The sequence below is a fragment of the Syngnathus acus genome, chromosome 6 (assembly GCF_901709675.1).
Source record: "Syngnathus acus chromosome 6, fSynAcu1.2, whole genome shotgun sequence".
In the NCBI taxonomy this organism is placed as follows: Eukaryota; Metazoa; Chordata; class Actinopteri; order Syngnathiformes; family Syngnathidae; genus Syngnathus; species Syngnathus acus.
The window spans coordinates 8,814,040-8,840,864 of record NC_051092.1 but is presented as its reverse complement, the minus strand read 5'-3'; the positions used below and the strand labels follow the sequence as shown (position 1 = coordinate 8,840,864).

General features: G+C 40.4%; 1 protein-coding gene across 1 annotated transcript in view; it reads left to right on the top strand.

The window, feature by feature from the left end:
- The first annotated feature begins 526 nt into the window (after positions 1-526).
- Positions 527-26,825, top strand: part of b4galnt4a (beta-1,4-N-acetyl-galactosaminyl transferase 4a) — a 91,500-nt gene continuing 65,201 nt past the window's right edge. Inside the window, exon 1 of the mRNA XM_037254287.1 lies at positions 527-1,807. Coding sequence (XP_037110182.1) covers positions 1,666-1,807 — 142 coding nt within the window. The 5' untranslated portion in view covers positions 527-1,665. The remainder of the gene's footprint in view (positions 1,808-26,825) is intronic.

The following is a 26,825-nucleotide window of genomic DNA, read 5'->3' as shown; positions in this document are numbered from 1 at the left end:
CGTTTACAACAGTTTAGCCAGAGGGAGGCAGCAGTGCGCATATAACCTGAGAGCATCCGCTTGAGTTTTGCCTTCCACTCACCCCCAACGCTCACTACCTTGTATGTAATTACCTTTAACGAGAAGCTTAATTCGTAGCAAAGTGGAGTCATATTTTTATCTGCTGCTTAAATTGCTAAAGCATACTATTCTGGCAAAAATTTGTGTTTATATATAAAAAGGTGAAGTTAAAGCGTGACATAATGTACACGTTATACTTAATAATAGGTTGAATATTTCATTTCTTAAATCATAGAGACAAATTAATAAAATATACAAGTGCATTTTATTGAATTAGAGATCCGCATGCACTGTTGTCTGAGTACGTTTCAATGAAACGGTTGCATTCAACTCGCTCAGTTATTGGATCACGAAGCACTTTAGTATAAGAAAACGAAGAAAAAACAATAACGGTGATGACTGAGCATATAACTCCTCCCCCTTTGATCAATTTTCCCCGTTTTAATTGGCTGTTGGAAGCGTCACTCTTTATCTTCCCAGGGTAGGTTGCTCTGCACCTTTCAGATGCTCAATTGATGGGCGTCCCGAGCTTAAAGCGGATACGTTAACGCGCTTTATTAAAACTAAACAAAACCGCGCTGCATTTAGTTTGTAGAGCTTATTTGCGATCGTTTCACCCGTCACAAAGCTTGTCAATTTTTTGCCGTGGCCAGCGGATTTGGACGACGCTGTACCCGCTTCATGACATTTTACCCTGAAAAGACGCGACACGTCTACAGTAGCTCTAAATCATTTTTTTTTTTCATTCTCCAGCGCTGATGTTCGTCCTTTATTGTCATCTCAAGGGAAAACACGGGCGCCGTCACAGTCATGGGTGAAATGCACCTGCCGTGGAATATCGAACTCGTTGGAGCATCATGCAATTTTCATTGTGGATTTTAAATTGGACAATTGAATGTTTGGCTTGAAACGCGATGGCACATGCCCAGTTGTTGTGGTGCATGTGTAAAGTGTTGAGCTTGGAGCCGGGCGCGGTGACAGCTGAGTGCCCCTCCTCTCACGGGACTTGAATAAAAAGGCGCTCCCGTGCTTCGGTCTCACTTTCACAAGCTTTCCTCACTCAAGATGGAGCTGTGACATGTTGACATCTCTCCTCATTTGGTTACCTTCTCCTTTTACTCCAACGACGTGGGACATATGCTCTGCAAGTGTATGGCATCAAACTGTCGTCCGCTCCGTGACATTTCCACACAGATGATCCTGCAATCACCAGTGAACGCTTGAGCCACCGGGGGGATTTGCGTAGATTATCGCCAGACTGCTATTTTGTTCCCAGGGTCACACTCCTAAAGCGAATTTAGCGGCTTTTAACCAGCTGCCTTTTCCCCGTTGGCCCACGCAAGGTCGTGGGGCTTTGCAACATGAGAGCTGCAGGCGTGGTTGGAGCCCTGTGTGATCTCATGTAACGCTGTCAACGCGGGGGAAATGAGACCACGACTCCACTTTATTGTTCCCACGATGGAGGCAGTAGTGGCTCGAGGAGTGTAGAGCCACATTGGACATCGCGCCTGAGCCCATCCACACTCTCCTCTGGATCCCTTGTGACTCTCTCTCTCTCTCGCGCTCTCTCTCTCGGGGTGCCCCCCGGAGGATGTTGGAGCGAGGATGTTGCGCTTCCCCGTGAAGAAGATCCGGAAGCAGTTTAAGCTGCTGCTGCTGCTGGTGCTGCTCACCTCCGCTGTGTGGTTCACCTACCTGCACATACACCAGGCCAAGACCATCAAACTCCACTTTAACTACGGGAAAGGTACGATCGAATCAGATGTGCAAGAGCGGTCTCACAAAGTGCGTCCCCCCCCCCCCCCCCCCCCCAAAAAACCACAAACTCATGCCCAATTTGTGAAAAAAGCTATTCATTTAACTAAACAATACAATTATTTTATTTATTTATTTTTGTGAGCAATAAAGAGCTGCAGTGAAATTAAGTGCTGTAGAATTATTTGCATTGTTGAAATGGATTACGGGAAACTTGACTTGAATATATGAGACGCTCCCGAAATGCGGAAGGAGGGGGTCAATTTGCAAGAACCCTGTAATTTGGGGATTTCATTGTGAAAATTTGGATAATTTCATACACAGTTCCTAATATTTCATGAATGAGCTGACTGTTTTGAAGTTGGCATGATTTGAATTAGTCAACAAATATGGGAGGAGGTAAATATGTAAATTACTTAATTCAATTTTAATTAATTTAATTAACAAATTCTCTTCTGAATAGTGTGGAAATTACTGGAAGTTAGAAAAGAGTTCCCAAGAGCTCTGAAAGAGCTAAACAGTTTGATGGTGGAAATTGTGGAATCTGGAAAAAGTGGGGATTTGGGTCATGTGGGAAATGTGGATGTCCTGAATATGGTGAATATGTTAAAGTTTAAATAGTTTGAATCAGTGGAGAAATATATACACAGAGTCGAGAGGCAAAGATTGCTGTAACATGCATTTTTTTCCAGTGCAGAATATTGTGTGAATACTCTTCAAGACTCACCATGTTGGTTGGGTGGAGCTGACAGTGGCTTTTATTGCAGCCAAAAATACATCAGTGTAATTCAGTGCAGTTGTACACCACTTTTCCTACACCAGCTATGCTCATTTGGGTTGTGCGTGCGCTGGCGCACATCCCAGCTGACTTTTGTGGAAAGGCGGCGACGAAAGGAACACACCTCTTCTTTTGCTTCCGTCATCCACTGCTCCAATTCTTGGTACATAGTAAATGCACAGTGGCACATAGGGATCTTGTGCGCATTCAACATTCTAAGCGCACGATCACACTTGCTCACATATACAGTATGTGACCCGAGTGTCTGTTTCACCTCCCATACCTGCACCCTAAGAGGTTGCTTGTGGTGGTGATGAAGACCACTGGGGTGGGACCTCAGAGTGTAAACAATGTTTTCAGCTCCTCAGTGCGGCATGTGTTTGTCTGCCCCCTAATGATGGTGATCTGCTGGGCCTCCTGCCGTTGCTGTTGAAGGCAATCTGGTGCCTGTAGTCATGTTTGACTCTCCTGGTCCTTCCCGTTTTTAGTTCACTTCTGGCTACACTGTACAGCTTTGTCATTGATTGTTTTGGTTGCTGCACACCGAGATGTATTTGTCTACAATTAGAATTCTCTATGCAGGCTAGAAGAGTGACCTTGTGCGCAAAGGCACTTCACAGTCTTGTAGTTGAACAGGTGCATCCTTGAGTTTTATGGGGATGGTTGTGGTCAGAGGTTGTATTGCATCAGAAGGTATTACGTTTGTGTTAGTAGTGGGTGGTATGTAAACAGCGGTGGTTAGCACAGCTGCACCTTGGGCAATTAGAATGGCTTTGACTTAACACAGATGTGTTCTATGTCTGTTCAATTACGTTATGTGTGAATGTCATCATGCACATGCACAAACCACACCGCCTGCTCCTACTGGAGGTTTTGTTGAGGCCCCACCGATACAGCTGGCGACATGCTAGCAGTATAGTCTCATCCTAAATGTGCAAATTTCATCAAATCTCACCTCTAACTGCAGGATTCCTAGTCTTATAACCTTATACCCGACTCTGACTAGCCCATGTGACCGTATGGGTTTATGGCCTTAACTGAAATCAACTAATAGCTGTGCCAAGTGTGCCATAGATAAGGGGAGCAGGGTGAAAGCAACAAAAAAATATGGTCACAGCAGCCCTGGCTCAAGTCACCTATCTCATCGTGGATGCCTAATCACGGAGGCCTAATCTAACAAGAATGTTAAGATTATAGAGAATGGATTGCAGGTGTTTCCAAAAATCACCACAGTTATTCAGTAAATAGATTTTTGACAAGCCTGCATCACACAGTTATCAGATGAAGCACAGGAAGAGGATGCATGCATCATAAGTGAACCACCCATCAAATAGCAAACGCAAAACTCACAGACTCTTGAAACAAAATAATCAGAGGTTTTATGATGCCGGTCACTGCAGCAAGCATGCCATTCAGCGTGGGAGACCATGCGAGTATGAATGGTCCATCATTAACCTGCTGGTTCTTTTGACTGAGGAATGATTAAGATCATTCAGTGTGGATTGGAGCCTGCTGCCGCAGGTTAATCATAAATGTATAATGTACCCACTCCCATTACGCATTTAACATGGAAGACTATCTAGTGCAGCGCAGCTGTTGGTGTAAAGTGATACATGATGATTAAGATGTCCTTGAGTGTATATATATACAAGTGCGCGTACACACACACAATCATTTCCCTGTGTTACTTGTGATCACGAGTGCCCGCCCCAATGGCTGACTATGCTGTTGTATTTAAAAATAATTGCAGCCAAGAAGTATGAGCGATTGTAGTATTTAAATTTAGCAAACCTTTTGCTTGGAAGACAAAGAGCAAAAGAAGTTTTGAAAAAGAGAGTTGTTGAAGAAATGAGGTGTGTCATTACATAGCCTGATGTTTTGTAGTCGGCTACGGATTCAGAATGTAATGTGTGTAGTGCAAGGTACCAATGGAAAATGTTTGAAGGTAAATCATTATCTCGCTGTGAACAATTCAGGCCAACGTCCTTTTGAAATGCTCGTGAAACCGGCTGTCAATGGCGGAAGCTTTCCTTGCACTGCAGGTCGGTGTGTCTAATTTATTGCCTTCCATTAAGCTGGCATCTGAGCAGGTCAACTCACTTAACCTCTTACGAATAACATGTCCCCTCTTGCACCAACTGGTTTCTTAAGTGAAATGTAGCCATTATGGAGAATGGGCCTATAAGAAGCGTGTAAATATTCATATCGAGCTGTTTTGCAGTCCCTCCACATAAGTATTCATTGGTGCCTGATTTGGCAAGGGGAAACAAATAAACTTCCTTTTCTCTTATTTGAACATAGAAGTCACAGCTTCACATCCGTTAGTTGTGAATCCGCTGCTTCCAATCTCGCACACTTTGTGTCTGAGGAGTCGATGGACTGGAGCTTGGCGTTTTCGCAACCCTTACTCAGCCCAGAAGCCCTTTTTACACAAGAAAATTAGTATGAATTCTGAAATAACGATGACATTGTCTCAATTTACTCTTAGTGAACTCTGGACCTCTTTAAGTAACACAAAGAGAGCTTAAGTACATTGCAACAGCATTATTCCTACATTATAGTAAGTAATTTTCTGACATTCAGTGGTGGATGAATTGTGGTTGTCTAGCAACACGTAGTTTTAGTTCCTTTTAAGAAAATTGTACCAAGCCCAAGAATATAATTGCTATGTCAGGGTGTAATTCATATGATTTAAACTTGCCCAAAGATACACTGTGACGTATTTGGAGTTAAAAAAACATGTTTGAGGTGCTTGTTTTTGTCCACAGTCTGAAGTGATTCACATTTCACCCATGTGCTGAATTGTGGCGAAGTTTAGTCAACAACATATCGCAGAAATTTGAGAGGAAGCCTTCTTGCTCTTTGCCGATTAAATTTTCAAGGCGAACCTTTTCACTCAAAACAAACTGAGTGTGAATATTCTACCCTCAGTTAACACACATGTATAATGGCTATATATTTTCGTCTTCATCGTATTTTTTTTTAGGTGGGCGTAATAGCTTTTAAAGTGTTCTCTCTTTTTCAAACAGGTTTTTAAATGTGGACTACACACGACACATTTTTATTTCGCTTTTATAAATGAAAATGATTCAAGGTTATTAAAGTTAATGTTTCACTTTTTTTAAAGCAAGGTTTATGGAATACACCTTTGTGAGGATCCAATAATGCACTATGAAATCAAAGGTTTGAATCTCTGCTTTGGCACTCTAGTTTGCATCTCTCACTGTGTTTTGGAGTTTTATTGCCCTCCCACACCCTAAAGACATCCTTGTTAGGTTAATTGAAGACTAAAAAAAAAAAAATCTAAGTGTTAATGTTTGTCTATATGTGCCCTGCAACTGGCTGACCACCAATCTGCCTTTTGACCAAGGTCATTTTGGACTGGCTCCAGCACAACATTGACCCCAATGAGGACAAGCACTAAGAAATGAATAGACAGATGTAAATTTTTCCTTGGTTTCCTCGGTTAGGATAATTTGTTAAATTATAGTAATGAAAATTCAGAAGTCAGCACAAGCTTTTACCCGTCTTACAATATCTACTACGTATTTAACATGTGAATAAAATCCGTTGAAATTTTAGTACTGAGCATTTTCAAAAAGGGCCCTTTGCATTTCCATCTATTTTCATAAAAAAAAAAAAAAAAACTCCAATCTATTTAGACTGGAGAAGCCTTTTAAGTATATCAACATAGCTTTCTGAATGTGCGCTAGCTCCACCGACCTTCTATTTAATCAGAATTTAAATGAGGAATGTGTTGGCAGGCAGCACAGCAGTGCATATTAGATGAGTGGCACATTTATGTGACCACCCAGCTGCACAACAGCCCCCCTGTCTTCAAGCATCAACAGGTCTTCTGAGGAGGAGGAGGAGGAGGTGGCAGTAGAGGAGGAGGGTGGTTGTGAATGCCTCATACAGGCTTCCATTGATTAAGCATCACATATAGAAGTTAACGCGCATAAATGCAAAACAGCTTCACTATGTTGTGAAATATCTTATATAGTAAAACGTGACTTCTTTAACACAAATGAAGTCTGCTTGGTTGTGCAGGGAGAAACATACTGGAAGGTTATTTCTTTTGCCACAGCTGAAGCGGATTTTATCGAGCATTGTGAAATCTATAATAAAATGTCGCTGTATTTGGCATATCAGTATAAAGCTGATTTCCAAAGACCTCATTCACACAAAAGGACACATCGTTCAAAAATTTAAATTGATGTACTTGAAGTTGCATTGCAACAGCAATTTCTGCTGGCTGCCTTGCTGTCATAGCAACCATGCCCTCTGATGTCACCTTTCCTAATTTTAGCTCTTGTGGCTCTCATGGTTGGTCAGCTTTACCTCTGTGTTTGTTGAATGCTAAATTAAATCCTTAATACTTTTACTGCAACTCATGTTGAATATGCTGATTCCATATCTCCTGCACAGAAGCGACTTATTAAACCTAAAGATCAAACTGAGGATTCATTTATCTTTCAAAACATTTCTGCCTGTTGATATGAAATATGAATGACAATTCTCACCTCCATGACAGTTACTGCAGATGCTGTAACACCAGAGGTGAGCAGAACAAATGTTTTCTCTTGAGCCACAAACACGTATTTGTTGTCAGGGTTGGTAAATATCTCAAATGCCTAGTGATGGGAATTATTCATGCACTTTCGTTTTGGTCTTACACTTGAACTGATTTATTTAATGGCCAGGTGTATGACACAGGAAACACAATTACCTGCAAAGTTTGTCATGAGAGTGATGATGGTAGTTGAAAACAAATTGGTTTCCTTTGGAAGGTCTTATCCTGGTTGCATATACATATTCAAATACAAATGTTCCAAACTTACATTTTGTTCAAATGTTTTTTTTTAATGTCACAGCAGATGCCCTTTTCATCATAGTCAAGCATGTTAAGGAGGTCAGTTATTGTGGAGTGTGGCCTTTGCTTTGAGGAAAGTAAACCCAAGACATGTTCCTCATTAGGAAAGGAATTATTTGATCCAATAAAAAGCTGAATGGGTAGAGTAGTTGTCTAGGAGTGTTGAGAACCACTGGAAGCCCTCCAGTGCTCCAAGAAAGTGACTCTCTTAGAAGAGATGGAATCTAGTTTCCATGTGATGAAAAAGAACAGCGGCAAATTGGAGAGAAGAACAGAAGAAAACAACTGAAGTTCTCAGTGAAAAGTAATTTCCTGGAAAGTCACGTTTAATATTTTAGGTAAGCTTCTCATGGGTTGGAAATTGTTAGGCTACATGGTTCAAGTGACAAAATTATGATGTTTTTTTATCTTCCTTGTGGCCTACAATTAATTAAACTAAAGGAACCAACCAAGCTATTTAACACGTTTCCAGCTAATTTCCACTGAGCTTTTAGCTGACGAGTCCCCACTCCCCACCGAACGTTCAGAAAAATACATTGTTGCATGAAATTGAAAAAATGACAGATGTGGACCACGAGAACCTCTGTCAAATCATTTTGAGTCAGATAGTGGGAACAGATGATAGAAAATGTATTATACCGTGGAAGAGTAATTTAATCAGAAGCAGCTGAATCTCAAAGGTCTCATTTGGTTGAAAGGTCACTTTCATAAGAGTCGCCATGAGGGAATTTGTCCAATGTTTGATTGGATTGAAGCGCTGTAGTAGTTAGTGAGGCCTGTCATAGACTCACCAATAAATTATGTGACCCACACAGTAAATATCTCTGTTGGTGATTCTAATGTGAGGATGAAGGAAACTCATTTCCCGTGCTTGGATAGCTGAGCTGCCTGGCTCAAGTGGAGACAAGCTATAGGGATTAAGAGGAATTGTGTGCTATTCATAAGCATTTTCCCCTCTAATATGAATCATGACATGAATCATAAAACAATCAATCGGAGCCTTAGACCCGATTTCTTCCGTAATCTAAATGTGTTGGCATACTGAGACTGAGTTGTCAAAATCCTGTGCTTCCAGCATTGTGGAATCACATCACTGACTACTGATCTCATCCCATAAGAATGGAAATCCAGAGGACCAACAACTGACATTTCCTTCCATCTTTAGCCCAACAAGATCAAGAAACCGGGTCTCCCATGTCTTTGTTGTTTACTTTCTTGGTCTGGTGCACATATTATGGTCACACTACTGTATTTCACAAATATATAAATTAGGCCAGTATTTGAATGGGTGGTTAAGTGAAAAGTGTATGAACTAGCACAGCATGTGTTAAACCATAGGTGTCAAACTCAAGGCCCGGGGGCCAGATATGGCCCGCCACATCATTTTATGTGGCCCGCGAAGACAAATTTTGCATCAACTTTGTGTCATTACTAAAATGACAAATTGTCTTCACTTTTAAAAAATAGACGTTGCTAGAAATTTGTATTGCTATTTGTCTTTTTAAAATATCTGAACAATTTTTACTAGTCTCTTATTTCAAAACCAGTTATTCATCAGTTTGTTGTGTATCCTATGTGTATATAGAAGACGTTGACAGCCATAATGACCCTCCGAGGGAAACTATGACTATGACGCGTGTTAAACTGTGGAAATGTATTTCGTCCAAGCCTGGCTAATAAACCATTCACAAGAAAGCAGTTCTACCTTTTGGGAGTTTTATTTCTTATTTTGTGTGCTTCGCTACCCTTTTCTGTCCTTCGGCACTTTGGCCTCAGTGTTTGGGTGAGCGGTAGAGGAAGCAGCTGAACGTTGGCACTGCGTGCCTGCTGGCAGGCGCCCTGCACCCAGGGAGTAGAACAGCGCTGACGATTTGATGACCGTCACAGAACTGAAAACGATGCGTCAAGAGAGGATATACCGGTAGCTGTGGCTCGTAATTAACTCTTGGTGGTACATGTGTACATGCGGAGCCATATTCTGAAAAGGAACTGATGTAAGCAGTACCCTCAAGAAGTCTTGTCATGCAAAAGAATTGTTTTTGCCCTTTTCCTGAGGTAAACAACTAGCTTGTGATGTTGCATGGTAGGGGTCAATTAGTCTTGGTTGGAATGAAAAACATTTTTTAAATTACATGAGCTGTAATTCATGTACTGCTAAATAATAATTTTGTACTGGCAAATGGGCCTCATCACTGTGTGGTGTTATATAAGAGGCAGTTTATTTTATTGAAGCAGCCAACAGTAACATCAAAGATGATAACAGGAATGCAGCATACAGTGCACCCCCTTTAAAATATCAGCTTGTGATTGATTCCGGATTGTAAAGGGGAAACATTTCCAGATTTTTGATGATGATTTTACTTTAAGTGTTATTCTAATTTCCACAGATCGAGGGCTTGCTAGCGCAGGGTTTGGTGTACTGGCTCAATGACAAGGCAAGGTCATTTTAGTGCAATGATGTAAATGAAACACCTAAAGCGAAATGGAAAAAAATGTACAGTTCATTTTTTGACAGTTTGTACAAACCTTTGTGATTACTAGAAATCCTTCACCCTCCAAACACATAGCATCTGATTCATAACAACTGGAATGTACCACAGCATTGTTCACCACAACCAGGTTTAATGACATTGAACTGTCAAAACTGTCCAAAGAGATTGCATTATGTCAAGAGTCAATGTAGCATTACAGCAGATATTTGACAATGATAAAGCACGAACCTGTGTTTTGTTGGCAGATTCATATTTACAGTAACAGTTGTATAAATCCATTTGTATTCCCTGGCTTATAGCAGTGGAACACAATACATATGCTTGTTTGCTAAAACTTCAGACCAGATTAATTATTGCACGTTTTTACATAATTATCATAAATAATTTAGGTAGCTATAGATACTAAACGCCCTACTGTAATACGAAGAATAAAAACAATAATAAGATCAAAACAGTAATAAAAACAATAAAAAAAAACAATATGATCAAGGAAAAACTACTGTAAAACCAATTTGACAATACTCCTAAAGCTTACACAATTTAAACTGACCCTGCTGATGGATCCAGAGGAGTTGGGTGTTCATTACCATGCAGAAAGTGTAGGCGCTGAGAAAGAACGCCAGAGTGAGAGAGGAGGTGAGAAATGTCAGTGAGGCAGAATTGTGGTAATCGTATTGACTGCGGACGGGCATGATCCTGGTCCTGTCAGGATTTGTCAGCTTCCCCGTACTTTAGCTTTACTCCTTACCTTTACGGGGGGGGGATTTTCTTTCATGGGGTCTGTGTGCAGCTTCGGGCGGTATCAGCTCTGGTGTTGCTCTTCTGTAAGCAATTCATAGCTTGGTAGAATTCAATCAATCACCAAAAAGTCCAAGTCTATGTGCTTCCCATTGCTCTCAATGAACTTTCTTTGCTAGTGGTTAATAGAGAAAACGTCGTGTCTGTTTGAGGCAAAGCTGCATTTTGGAATCAGCTTTGCAGAGTTTTCATTGACCATTCCTCGTACAAAAAAGTCAGCACATTGATGTGAGGAATTCCATAGACCGTAACATGGCTGTCCCATTCCAAATCCTGGCGTTTTCCCTTTTTAAAAACATTTACATTCCCTTTTATGTTTTTTATTTGCTGTCATAGATTCTGTTGTCCGGGTTGAATCAAAATGAGATCATTTTACATCTACCTGCTGTGTGCTTCATTTAATATTCTAAGACAGACAATATTGTTTCAACGGTGTTCACATATTTAAATCATCACATACCGCCCAAAGTCAGCTGGGATCGGCTCCAGCTCGCACGCGACTCTTGTGAGGATAAACTATTCTCCTGTCCTTGAACGTTTTCATCTGATGTGCCAAAGCAAAACCCTGTTGAATTTGAATTTCTGATTAAAAATGTTGCTCTGTCATCTGTATTGTTTTATGACTACAATACTTACTTGTGGATTAGATCTGGATAGGAGTTGCCAGGTCTCACAGGAAGGCAACCCAAACGTGAATCATGCCTATTCTTCTGTTGAATTTTCTCTCTTGAACTGCCACGTTACAGCATTTCTCCATCCACTTCGTCAGAGGACAGAAGACGAGCTGAATGTGACTCGCATGTTTGTGTGTGAGCTTGTACAACAGCGCATATAGTAGGTTTTGCTTCTAAAGCGCACACTGAATGTCAAGATCAGATTCTTTTATATCTTCTACAACTCCACTTAGATATTTAATGGTTCTCGCAGCAGCACAGACACATTTGGTAGAAAACCACATTTTTGAGAGGTTGTCCACTCACGCTGCTGTTAGCAACCAACAGAAAAAGGAGGGTCATGATGAAACAAATACAGTACATAAAGCTGGCAGGCAGTATTAAAAAAATAAAATCTTTCTTTGGATTATTCCAGTGCTTTGTACATTTTTAGTAAGTTGATGAATCTCCCCTGAATATTTTTTTCACTGTTACTATATTCATTGTCATTTTACATTTGTAATTATTTTTACCTTTATTTACGGACAAAGAGCAGTACTCTTTCAAAGACGGAACTAAGTCAGACAAATTAGGAAGTACATTGATGAGAAACAAAATGACTGCCTTAAAAATATTAGTGTTCCTTTTGATGAACAAACTGTCCACTTCCCTTTGGCACAGATTTATTTCCTCTCATGTTGGCATAGAATGCACTGGACATGGGAGTCAACCATCTGCTGTGGTGTATTCAAGTGCATGTTTTTTGGCTCAGGCACAGGAGACATGAGGTCACAACGTCACACTATAGTTGGTCGCTGACTGCTAGTTCTTTGACATCATTCTGGTATGTTCTTGCACTGTGACAAACCCGTGAACAGTACATTGCAATGAGCCAGGTAGTTTATATCAGCGGATGTATTCTAAGGAGAAGTTGGTGCGCACGGTATGCTACGTGTCAGCCATGATTTACAACTGTTCTCAATGAATATCTGTGCAAAGGCAGAGTATTTAGAATATTTGTACTCAAGATGCTCATCAGTTTGTATCATCTGTTTGTAGTTACTGCTTATGAGTGATGATTACTGCTTAAATTTCCCCGATTGCAATAAAAGGAGTGTTAATAGTGACCGTCTGGTTGATCCAGGCTGTGAACGACACTGCAGCTTTCAAATGAGTTGATCACTGGGAAGTCTGCTGATTTTGTGGACTTGATTGGTTGCTTGAGTGATTGAAGTTTGAAGCGGCTGAGGTCAAATGAAATAGAAACCCTCGCTACAATCAAATGAGGCATTAATTCACTCTCAAATAGTTTTCAGTTTAAAGAATATTAGTGATGTTATTGGAGTATACTAATTAATATCTTCCTCTATGGCAAGCTTTAGCTTTTATAGTCCATGTAGAAGAAAAAAAAAACACTAGACAAAACTTTTTCCTGTTTTCAATCACCCCCGTGGCTCAATAAAAGTTATTTCCTGAAGATTCATGATTCAGCATATGTGCATGAAGTAATGGGACCCACACTGGGCATAGAAATCATTATTTACAAAGGTGCTTTCATTTCCTCCATTCTCAGCAGAGGTGTTGATCGTCCCAAAAGGAAAGCAACGGTATTAATGCTTTTAGCACCAGCTCTGATTAGAAAAAATAAATAAATATGGCAGCCAGTTAAAAAATAAATTTACCTTGGTAGGCAGAATCAGCTGTTGTATTGCTAATTGAATGGAAGAAAATCATTTTTAAAAATTAGTCATGCGGGCACACTGAGTGGCCCCGGAGATTACATTTGATTCTATCGACATGAAAACAACAGAGAGCTTTTAAGATAACAACAGTGGAAAGCGGTTATCAAAACCGTGTTTATAGAGTGGTTTGTTTCACAGGAGGCAATGCTGATAATATGCAGGTGCTGTAGTTGGTAGCATGTTTGAGACGATGCAGTGCTGATTTATTACAACGATAAATGAAAAAGGGTGAAAAACAACCAAAACATGAGGAAACAGACCAAGATATGGTGCTGAGCTACATCTTTTTGCAATTTACTCTTTGCATCACATAAATCCCTTATCCCTGTTATTAATTTCTCTTATTTCTTTCATCTGTATGACATGTATTAGGATGCGTATTTCTCTATCCATTGAAATTTCACCTTAAATGTACTCATATTTCTGGAGAATGCCACTTCGCAAGCCCCTGGAGGGTTTTTTAGACATTCTCCATCACATTTATTTAATCTATGTACATTTTAAATTTTTTCTTGTGGAAACAAACAAACAAACAAACAAACAAATGTTGCTGATACGCTTTGTGTGATTCAGGGTGAGTAAAAGCACCAAAGTGATGTGACAATACTGTTGGTAGACTATCTGGAGTATCTTCCAAGAATGTGGGTGATTAGACATTTTGAATAAATTCTATGAAGTCATTGTGAAACAATGATTGCTGTTCAAGGAAACTCATTTGTATGAAATCTGCTTCCATGGACAATATAATGGGACGGACGAATGTATTATTTCCATAGAGACACATTAAGTCTGAGTATGGCTATTTCACTTGACTTTATTTAGCTTAAAGGAGAATTTATCAGTTGTATTCCGATGGCTTCTCAACCTGTGGTTTGCGTGCTCTTTTTTTTTTTTCTTTTTTCTCCCCACTATGTTGTTTCCCTACCTTTTACACACTATGCCATGCTTGCAATGGTCATGTAGAATTTCGCACTTGTGCTCACTGCAGGCCCCACTCCCCCTGGATTGTACCCCCACTGGTACCCGCACTCGCTGGCACACCCCTCTCATTCAAGCTCTTTCTGCTCATTCATAGGCTACAAGGGAATCGTTATTTGCTGCCTTTATTCCATTCCTTCCGGAGAAGTGTCAATCTGCACCTGTAATGCACCCATAATTTCTCGTGTGAATATCTCCCATTTCAGCTGCTTTAGAGCTTGGAAGCACTCAGATGTGTCCTCCAAATTGCATTTGGGAGGAAAGAGACAAAAAAAGGAAATGGCGCATTATCAGGCTTTAGTTGTCAGTTGAAATGAGTTTTAAAAAGGGGCTTGATGTCTAATACCACATGACATTGCACAATGGCGAGCGATGGCTTTTCAACCAGAATGTGTTAATGTTTCTCTACCACAAACGTGGTCTTTTTCTATTCCTGGTAATGATGTCAGCTACTGGTATAGAAACGTGTGAAAGCATAGCATTGATGTGCTGAACTTCAGTCAAGGTTTGTACAAATGAAGTCAGGGCAAGAGTTTGTGTATACGTGTGTGTGTTGTGTGTGTGTGTGTGATTCTTTGCACTCAAGCAGTCATACACATGACAGTGAAACCACCTAAAGTCCACTGTGGCGTTCACCTGTCAGCAGCTTGACTCGTAGCTGCATGTACGTAAGTTGGCAAATCACACGTGCACGCGCACACACATGCTCATGCACACACGGAAACTTGCACTTGACAGAGAATTTCTGACAATTTGGTTTCGTGGGCTCATGACAACTCTTTGCTGCCCTCAGCAACATCAACACGTCCTTCATATCAAGTCGACGCTCCCCTCCACTGGGATTCGAATGACCACAATGTTAAATAACAGCTCTGTCAGCTCCAAAAATAAACCACATATCTCCCTGGAATGGAAAATGTTCTGTGTATTGTTAAACATGTTGTATTCTGCCCATGAATAAAGCTATGTATATGCTTTAAGCATATATTGAGATTTTTTTAAAATACCAGTATCGCAGCACGGCAACCCTCATGAGGATAAGCGGTTCAGATAATGGATGGATGAAAAATGACCTGTGCATGAGCCACAATAATATGATCACCTGCAAAACCGAGCTAGAAATCCTCATGTACACCTGATCTACCAGACAATTGTCCCCCAAACTACATTAAGACATTGCTAAATCAAATTTCCTCACCAAATAACAATGGCAAAGAAAACAAACCGACATAATCATATTTGATTGTTACAACAGTGAAAAAAAAGGTAAGTTAAAATGCAGTATAAATATTAGAGTAAAGCTAAAACTAGATTGTTTTGACAAAGTAATAATAGCACGCGAAATTGGCCAGTGGGCAATTCCACACCATTGTGCTGCGCGTTTTTTTTTCTGGTAAAAGATATATTTCCACTCTCCTCCCTCTGTCTCTCCCAGGATTCCTGGCGGAATTTCTTTTTATAATAGCCATGAATCACTGATTGGGAGATTGGGGTGTCAGGAGGGCTTCGGGGCAGTGTGGCCATGTCGTTGCTGCACGCAATCATGTGTTAACTCTTTGGGCCTTCAGGGAGTTCAAACGTCAAGATGTATTTGCAGCAGGAATGTAATTAGACTGTAAGTGTGTGCTGGTGGCTATATATGGAAATGCTCCTGGGGGTGAAGACTTTTTCTGTAATTACATTCATTAATGTTACTTTCCACAAATGTACTTGTTAGGGATTAAAGACAAGATCATCATAGAACAATTACAATTCAAATGGAGGGAGGGAAATGCAGTTAGGTGTTTTATCATTACTAAGGAGGCCGTGTGAACAAATGCTGGCGGTTAAGTCATGTTTAAAATAAGATAAATATAAGAGCAATAAGAGTCATGCACTAACTAATGAAATAACGTCTTAATGAAGCTTTTGTGGATATTAGTTTGGAATGTCACAGAAAAAAACATCAGCTTTTTTTTTATGTCATTGTCTCAACTGATTTGTTCATGTTGACTGGCGAAGCTAGGATTTATTTTCTTTAGGGATGCCATGTGGTGGCCAAGGGTATCTCAGGGGGTGTGCAGAAAAATTCCAGCAAACTGCCCAAAAATCAATAATTTGGCCATGCACCTAGAGGATTCAAATATGTATGTATAGATAGATAGATAGATAGATAGATAGATAGACTTTATTGATCCCCGGGGGGAAATTCAGGAGCCAGCAGTTAGATACAGAAACACACAGATAGATAAACAGATAGACAATATACTAACATAATATTAATAAATAACAAATAGATCAAATAATAAATAAATAGATCAAATTACACCGTGGGGGTGTTTCAGTTCAAATTCACATTTATATGAAAACATGAAAAAATTCGGCTGGGGTCAGGCCCCTCAAGTTCTTCCCCACCAATGCAAGTTTACTTTTTATGGACCATTTATTGTGCAGCGGGGCCTTTCCTAAAATCGCATCTAAGACAAGCAAGCATTCAACACTCACAATTCACAAAAAAGCATACCCCTTGTCATTTGTCAAAGAACTCAGCATGATTAAACATGATAATAGAATTCAAATCAACAATGGAAAATCAATGTGTTTCAATGTGCCTTGCAGCAGTTACCCCCCACCAGTTGATGAGCATAACCCTTCATCATTTAAAAAAGTTCCCAGGTGTGATGCTAAAGAGCTGTTACATGCTTTTGTCACATTACCCCAAGGAGACTTGCATTATAGTACATGATATTACCGATTACACTTGTCAGTAAGTGTAGCAAATATGCATGTGGCACATGGCAACATATTATCAACTGCAGCATCCCCACCCTCTTGCTAAAGCTAATTTATGTGGCTTTTGGCTTTGACATGGTTGACACAGTGTAGTCAAGCAACTATTTGCAAATGGTAGATCTTTGCCCAACGTAGCTGCCAAGTCGTGGGCTGACGAACTTTGTGTGAGGACACATTTATGTATGTACATGATTCCTGAGCACCCTTGGCGACCACATGGTTCCACCACTGATGTTGACTGGTTCAGTTTGCTGTCTACATTGTAAATTGTTAAGGGGCTGCTCTCTCAGAATTGTGTGCCAGTCTCTTGGGGTAAAATGAAGGAAGATAATTGAATAAAAAAACGCAACGGTCCCCAAAGATGTCCGTTCTATATGCCAGATGGCCAGTCCAGCCCTGTTCTCAGCGGCTAAAATCAAATTGACATTCCCCCAATTGACTTAAGTCCAAACAGACATAGACATGTACCGTATTTTCCGCACTACAAGGCGCACCTCAAAACCTCCAATTTGGTCAAAAGTGCGCCTTATAATCAGGTGCGCCTTATATATGACCAATATTGAGCCACTACAGCAGGCGTGTCCAAAGTCCGGCCCGCAGGCCAAATGTATATATCTTATATATGGACAACGTTTTAAAATGGGCCTTATAATCCGGTGCGCCTTATATATGGACAAAGTTTTAAAATGGGCCTTATAATCCGGTGCGCCTTATATATGGACAAAGTTTTAAAATGGGCCATTCATTGACGGTGCGCCTTATAATCCGGTGCGCCTTTATAGTGCGGAAAATACGGTAATTCTCAGAGTGAAAAGCATGGGCCGAGTGTCCACCGAACTTGTACTCCAAATTCGTAGTATCCCTTTTCTACCTGCCTGAAAAGTTGGGCACAGCAGAGCATCAGAGGATATGTACACTGATGTGTGGACTGTCAGTAAGTGTGAGCAGAATGGGCGAGAGCTTTTGTAGACTTGGCGTCTCTGAGTGACAAATGAGCCATTAAAAAAAAACAAAAAAAAACGGACAACTTTATATTCTGGGAGAATCCTTTGCTTTAGTAGGAGTGAACAGTCTTGAACTTTTTGTATTTTCCTTTTTCATAAAATGTCTGCAGCAAAGCAATACCCGCTAATCCCTAATGTGTCACATTTCTAACACATTCGGTGAGTCGCTATGTTTCATGGCTCTCCAAAGTTGGACTGCTCCTCCAGAAAACACTCTCTGGCTCTGACTCGATTCCTTGGCTCGGAACTCCGACGTCCTGGCATCCGTTCGTGAGTGCACAAGCGTGACATTGACTCGCACAGAGAGAGCTCTGAGTTCTCCCGCCGGGTGTGCCCTCTGTGGCTCTTTGCCGTCACCACCCCCTCACGCACACTGAGTGGTACACAGACGGTGCAATGCTAGAGGAAGGAAACTCTGATGATGCAACTGCGGGCTTATGGCTCGCATGACGAGACGATAACAGTGATCTCATTGCTTTCTTGTCTGCCCGCACTGTACACCAAATTATATTGTTTACGATTTGCTCTTGCGCAATGCATAGTGTGTAGAGCCTACGCCTGTCTTCTTCTATTGTTGTTTAAGTAGTGACCAGTGCTGGGGAGAAATATAAGCTTTGAGTTTTGAACTTGCTGTGACCAGATGGTGTCTTCTACCCTGACATTATGTTTTGAGACATTTCGAAAGTTTCTATCCAATGTTCAAATCATCAGTAGGTACTGTATTTATTTTTCTGATTCGTTTTCACTTATTTCTCGCCTTACTGAACGGTCCCACCTGACAGTACTGTCGTTTCTGTCCTCCAATAAGTGTATAGCAGAACGTAGCACTTGAAAAATGTAATGTCCTTCATGGTATAAATATGATTCAGCCAGAAAACAGCTTCTGCCACACACCGAAGCACCTCGACTGTCGCACAGCTCCGCAAATTGCTATGACCAGCTGATGGTCAGCAGCTGGCTTTGGTGCGATTCGAAATTGGAATCGCTGGTGAACAGCGCCAAAAATATAACAGCAAAAAAAAATGCACATGAATGCACAGTCGTCCCCCAAAATATATTTCTGGTTCTTTACATGAGACAGGCAGCCGGAGCAGTGCTGCACCAACACAATCAAGGCTTCTCTCCTTTATTAACACCTGAACCCTCTTTGTGTGGTCAATCACATCTCACTTGACAATTGGCACCACATTTCAAATAATACAATACAGTGCAGCAAAATAATTTTTCTGTGGTGGTCCACTTCAGTTGCATCACTCATCTGGCAAGGAGCCTTAAAGGGTTCTAATGTTTTAATTGACCGATCTTTAGCTGATTTATTATTAATCATAAACAAGTAACCATCACTGATTAAAAAAATATTTCAAATGATGTTGTATGTAATGTATTATTTCTTTGTGAAATTATTTCTACCTAGGTTGCAATGTAACTGTAACCTAACAAAAAATATTGTTTTGAAGAAGGCCTGAAGTTTACGAAATCCTTTTGGGGCATATAGGAATAACCAAAATGACACATTTTATTTGGTAATTTGTTTACAAGTAAAAACAGTGTTGTTGGGTCATGTGACAAACCGATATTGCTCGCATGTGTACTGTTGTCATTGTCAAGTAACTGACTCGTGGACATTGGTGGGTGGCGAACCGCAGGGTGTCACTTTGACCCACTAATGCTTCATCCGGAAGTCGATCCACTTACATTGATTATTCTAGGGAAATACTCATATCAAAGTTTTTGAAAAAATGTGATTGCATTGTAAAAGGGTAAAATAATTGAAAGATGTCTACGTGTACAGCTTTCAACTTATCTATACATATTTGTAAATGTATATGACCGAAGATACAGCATTTCTCAATTTGGACTTTTTCCTTCACTTTTGTTTGTACGTGTTGCAAGGGCCATGTCAATTTTTGAATTTGTCAACATTTCTCTCTTAGCACCCGTTTTCCTCACTTTGCAGGGACAACACGCTCTTGTCAGCTTGAGCTGACTTAATTAAAGAAAATAAATGGGGAATCTGGGTCTCAGTTCATCCCATTTGAACTGCGGATTGGAAATCATTAGTCTCTTCTGCATGCCAGACTTGTGTGTGCTACATTTTAATCACCTCAGATATATTCAAATGTAAGACGGCATGTTGATTCATTCACTCCCTTGCTGTTGCACTGCTGGTCATCTTTCAAGAATAAAATCACTTTGTAGAGGGCGACTACATGATGAAAGCGTCTGTAATATGTTTGTGTTGGTCTAAGCCAAGATGAGAGAAGTTTGTGGTGTGATTCCGCTGGCACTTGCTAGGCTTGTCATGTCTGATTAGGCTACATTTTTGAGGGAAGGATCAACTGTGGGTATTCTGAAATCTTTTCAGGCCACAGATAATACTCGTTTAATTTTTTGCACATTCGCGACATTTGGCCACATCTTTCAAGGAAGGCTTTCTAAATCTGCCAGATTGCGAGGGAGCCTTCCGTAGACCATTGGATGTTTTTTGAAACATTTAGCTTGCCTGATGATTAAATGAAAGGCTTCCTTGAGGAAAATGACAGATTGTTGTCACATGTCGTACATAACTAGTACTTGCCAGAACTCCAGAGGCCTTTAATGTTGCCGCAAGCATCTTGACAGCTTCCATGACTGATGTTCTTTTTGTTTTTTTCAATCAATCATTTTGGAAGTTTCACATAACATCCAGCTTCTGAAAGAAGCAAAGTGTTTATGTCAGAAAACACACATATAGGGATGAAAGCTTTTTCTTGACTGAGCAGTACAGTTTGTCGTTGGGCATTTTTGTTGTCAATGGTTGCAAAGTATCTGGTCAGTACATTAAAGGTCAGTACATCCGCTTTTTCCTTTTCAGATCAGCTTTCCGAATTCTCCTCGGATACAGAACCCCAAAGACAAAAGACAAAATCTGAGATGTTAATGGAGAAACTAAATGCTGTAGGGGGCAATACTTTTTCATCAGTTTTACTGATGGGCCACATAGGACCATGAACTTCCTAACCAGATGACAATTGAATTGATGGACTGAAAGGCAAATGTGTTGACCACTATATTTGTGTTTATGTCTTTAGTGTTTTACTTTTCTTCCAACTTGTTATAATAAAATGCCCAGTAAGAACAACAACTTATACATATACTCTAAAGTTGGTGATGGTGATTTATTGTTTGCATCACAAGCCTTATAAGCATACCCACGGGCTCTAAATTGGGCTGATGAAATGTGAAAATGTTTTCCGCAATGAGATTATTTTGTAAAAATCTACATAGCAATATGTCAAGATAAAGTATCAAGACTTGTTCGCGACCCAGCTGTACGCGGCTGTGGTTTCATTCTTCACAGAAACGAACACACTCCGCTGACCCCTCTAACCCGTATACTCGGGTTTGCGGAGATTGGTGGTGCTTTTCATGATTCAACAATAGCTTTGAGTGGCAACGGGAGAGTCTGAGCAGGATTAGACAGAACCTCGGAGGGCTCCCTGCAAAGTCGCCTTTTGTGAATGCTTGTGAAAAGAAACATATTGCCTTGAGACTCTTGTTCTGGCTCCTAGCCAGACCTGCATGAAGTACATCCACATCTTGACATCCTTTAAAATGTGTGTGGGCACGTGCTCTTAGTGCCCTCAAGAAGCACTTCATCATTGTCTGTAAAATACATGCAATTATTGTATCAACAAAAAGCCTTAAGCAAAAAGAACATTTCCAAAATACATTTTTCCTAATCACAATTATTTTAAATATGCACAGCGCCCTTTTGCCCCACACTGCAAGGAAGATATCCACAATTTGAATTACACTGATCTACACATAAAATATCAATATCAGTAACCATCATTAAATAGAAAGCTGAACCGTAAATGGAGTGGGATTATCTTTACTGTCACGGTGCCTCAAGCCTATATTCAATCAATCACACACTTATTCAAACACCAATGGGTGGCTGCTGCTATGCAAAGTGGTGCCAGGCGCACCGAGAGCAAATCAGAGCCTGAAGAAAACAAGTCAGGCTCACAATCGCAGTGGACATTCTAGAGCCTTCAACTAAGCTAACATGCATCTATTTGGAATGCGGGACGAAGCCAGAGTGCCCGCAGAAAATACACTGGGAGAACATGCAAAGTCAACATTGCCCAATTCTGAACCCAAACTCTCTCGCCCGTGAGATAGACGTACATTTTTGTTTTGATTGTCTTCGACTTAGACATTCCTCGGTAACGAAACATTAATCAAAACATTATTACAAAGAAAATTTAGAGGTTGACTCCCCCTTTAAGTCATGAGGTATAGCACAGGGGCAGAAATCTCACTGGTACATCATCTAATCGCTGTTTAGTGAATGCACTGATTTTATGATTGTCTCTTTCATGCTTTTTATTTTTGAATACTTCTCAGTCTGCATTTTGCATCAGGGCTAAAAGAAGAGCTTGTTTCTTTCTGCTTGCTTTATAATTGCAACAGTACAAGAGATGAATTTTCATGTATAATTCATAGATGATATGCTAAATGGTTTCCTCACTTCTCCACTTTGCTTTTCTCAGATTAACCATTTAAATGAGTAAATCTGGCAGCCGTCGGTCAATTCTTTCACTGAATAGCGTCAATCTTGGCTTCAGTGTAATTGGCCTTGTCAGTCAGTAATCATGCCTTGGCTCTCTGAAACTAACACTCATGTTCCAGATTTTCCAAAGATATTTTAGTAAAATGTTGTAGCTTGGCTCCTCACAGCACTATCGGTCATCAAAAGTAAATCACAAAGAGGAATTGCTTCCTCCGCAACAACTCACCTGTCTTCTCTTATATGTGACACGTGTGTGTGTGTGTGCGCGCCTGCGTGTGCATGCATACAAGCTGCCCTGCATAACAACTTAATATCTTCTATGTGTCTGCTTTGTAGCTCTGTCCATTCATTGTCCACTTGACCTGCTTTCTGGTGCCAACGCCGCTCTGGTCTGTGGTGGTGTGTGTGTGCCGCATTCATGACCAGTAAGTGCTTGACAGTGCCAGTCCATCATCAGACGGTGCTATTGATGCTTTTGCTTTGTGAAGCAGATGGGTGGAGGCTGCTCTGAATTGGGGTATAGTGATTTACCTTGATTTATAATCCTTTAAGTGCTGTTTTTTTTCTCCTTCAAACAATTGTGTTCCTGCTGGCTCTTTGAGTAGAGTAGCACCGCCCCCTTCCAACTCTTGTAATGGAAGAGAGCCTTGGGTTAGGCCCAATTAGTCTCAAGTGTACAACATCTACATGTATGATATTTTGTGAGCATTTTCCCAAATTCTTTCACTGAATAATGCATGAGTCTAAGTAACAAAAGGCGTTACAAGTGTGTCACTTTGTTGCTTTGGTGCATTTAAGATTGTTTGTGCTCTACCGATCTGCGATTGTAGTTCCCGCTGCATTCATTCCCATATTTACCATCTTGTTGTTGGCTTACTTTTCACATTTATTAACATTTTGCCATACGTTTAGCTTACTCACAATCCCCACTCTTCCCTTCCTTAATCACAGAAGCACACCTTTTAACCATGGAGTGGTGGACGGGGCTTATCTGGGCTCTGCTGCCAAACATCCATTCCATTCCACGCCGCCATCTTCTCCGTCCACAGCCCTCATCTGCTGTCCTTCTCACCTCTGCACACATTTCTCCTTTGTCCTTTTCTTTCCAATTTCCTCCGTTCAAATGAGATGTTGCGCACAGAGGAGTGTGTGCACATTCCTTATCACCGGCTCCTGAGGGGGTATTAGGCCGAGGAAATGGGCCAGTAATGAAACCAAGAGCTTCACTGTGCAAACGCACGCCAGACACGTTTGTAAGTGTTTGTGTGTGTGTCTGTGGGCATGCACATGCTTGAGAGTGACTGATTAAGGTCATCTACTTTCTCGTCTCATTACTTTTGCAGCACTTCTCTCATCTTAGCTGTCTGGCTTCCTCGTGCGCTCCTTTTTCTGTCTCCTACCATTCGTCTCCACTCGTTTCTCTTGTCTGTTTCGTGGCTGTTCTTTGTCTCTCAGCCTCAGTCTCTATCTGTTCATTATTTGTTTCACATGCTAAATTTTGTGTCAACAACGCACTCCCAGTCATGTTTCTACTTTCTTTTGGTCAAATAGAATAACTCGGACTGGCTTCAGTATTTAGAGTTGTCTTTTTTGGCTGAAGATGGTGGAAGTGTTTTTGATCACCTACCAAGCAGATATTTTACATCATGAGCTTTTGATATGAATCATTTGTTTTTTCAGTAGATACGATTACTACTTAGCTTTGACACTGTTGTAACCCTGTAACTGCACTCCAATCGCTCGGCCAATGATCACGATCGGCCGATTTTCGCGACAGACGTGATTGACTTATGTTGATCACTGCGTTTCAATGCCGATAGCAAAAACCCTTCACCTGCGTGTATTTTGCAGTCTGCAACTAACTAGTGACCAAGCCTGTGTGCTGTGTAGCATTCCCAGTCCCTTTCCTTAACGTTACCAAACCAGTAACATACTAAATGTTTGCACTTTTTCGGCACTGTCAATTTGAAATCATGTCCTGTGTTTTGTCGACGAATCAGTCGAAGCTGCGAGTTAAATATTGAAAATGTTTTTAAAATCCAAATATGTCCGAATGATTGATTTTAGAGAAGCAAAAATAATGTGGGTTCCTTAATATTGCCTACATTAAAATTTTACGTCAAACTGTGGCAAGAATTTTAACCAAATACATCATTGATTTCCCTTTTAATGAGAGAAAATATGTTTGAGTAATGGTTTCATAATCTGACTTTGCCTGCTTGCCAGTGGTGGCTTCAGGCAAGATTAGAGCAACATTATTTTGCTGAACGTGCAGATTAGCGTTATCTTTAAGCATTAGCTTCTCATAAGCAGCACTAACTCGATTGCTCTGTGACGTTGTCAATTCGACGGTGGCCCATTCCCTGGATCAAATGCTTCATTTCCACACTTTGGAGTCTGCATCTGCAAAAAGACTTTAAGAAGCCGTTTGCAGCACACATTTAGTGCCAACGGATGGAAAAGGGAAGATTTTTCATAAATGCTAGCCAGAACACACACACACACAGCAAGATCCAGCCCGTTGGTTAACTTTGTACCAAAACCCTGGGTTGCGATTGCAGCATTATATGTGGAGGATGAGGGCCAGCTCACTGAATGAGACAGCTCTGTCCCTGAAATGGGTTAATTTTAGCATGACAAGAAGTATACTGCACAAATATGAATGTAATAGTTCATTCATGGGGTATTTTGACAGACATTTCATGGGATCTGTTTTAAATTGTGAAAAAATGTGTGATACAGCTCCTTCGATGAAAATTAAACATATTCCTTGAATTTCTAATGTGATGAATATAATGTTTATAAATCTGACATCAAATAAAAACAAACTATGAGTAGCATATAGCTTGTGGCAGAGGCATGCATGTTGTTGGAACTCATCTGACTGACGTAACTATTTTCCTCTTCAACTTAAATTCGGGCATCCTGGCTGCTCCCGATGATAGTTTTTACTTTCAACATGAGTCATTCTCCTGGGAGAATGATTGGTTGCCCAGGGAAACACATGCCAGCCTCTGGTGTACCACGAAAGACAGCGGAGCTTTAATCTCATTGTTGTCAGAACCTCTTCTATGGCTTTGTTACCCTCAATGGAAAAATTATTCTTTGTTTGCACATTCTGTGGTGTAAAAAGTTTGATTGTTTCTTCGTTTTCTTTATGTAGTATCTCTAAAATAGTGACAGTTTCACATTAAAATGACGGAAGGTTTGTGAGTGCTTTCAGATCTTTTATTCTGACAACTTGTTATCTAAAAAGACTACGTATTATTATTTAATCGGAAACATCCATTTTATTTCGTCAAGCAATTAAAACTTGAAATGGAAAACCAAAATAGAGCATTGGGGGAACTAATTGGGTGATTAGAGGAGATCAGCGTCGGGAATTAGAGTAGATGCTAGAAAAAAAAACATTAGCCCAAAAGCTCGAGAGAAAGCTGCACGAAAAAAATGACACACATAATAAATAACATCGTTGTTGCCTATCTCTTTGACAATTTTAATTTAACAAACAAACTCTTGTATTTTAACACTTTTACTTAGCAAGCAATGTGAAAATTCTTATATATTATTTTATTTCTTATAATACATTTTTGATAACTCCATATTTTCATGTGCAAATTGTCAGACCCTATTCATTTAGGTTGGCTGGGAAAAAAAGAAAAAACACAACTGTTTTTTGATCCATCCATACAAAAAAAAAGCTGTGTTTAAAACAAGACCTGTGTGGTACTTCATAAAAAACACCAGCTATCTAGTGGGTCAATGCAATGCATAGGATTATTTCACACTTTTGCATGACTCTTGCTTCCTGGCAGAAATCATAGAACATGATCATATGTCCACCAACAGCTAAATAAAAAAAAAAAAAGGTATATCCGAGCCACGCCCACAAAATTTAAAAGACAAACTATAGGAGAAGCGTCGGGGTGTGTGAACGTTTTACATGGCTTCACCAAAGAAAGATTACAGAGTACAATTGAACACTGCACCTGTCGCAGCATGGGATGTGTTCATTACTGTTAAGGAGGTTGCCAAGCAGCGACACATCCAAGGCACAGATATTTCCACACTCTGTGATTTGGATGGTGGGCTCTCAAAGACTAAGTAAGCCAGGCATCTGTTCCATTAAGCAGATTAAAAACATGTTGTTTTGCCCCTTTTTGCTCAGCCCGCTTGTGTCTTCTTCCCCTGACAATGCTTTCACAATCAAAGTGGAGCTTTTCAATTACCGACTAACATGCACCCTTTTAACTTGACGACGTCATCTCTTTCCACATCAGTTAGGTCGTTTATACGTAGCTGTTTTACTAAGTACAGGAAACGGTTACGGCTTAATATGCTACAGCTTTGTGTGTGTGTCCG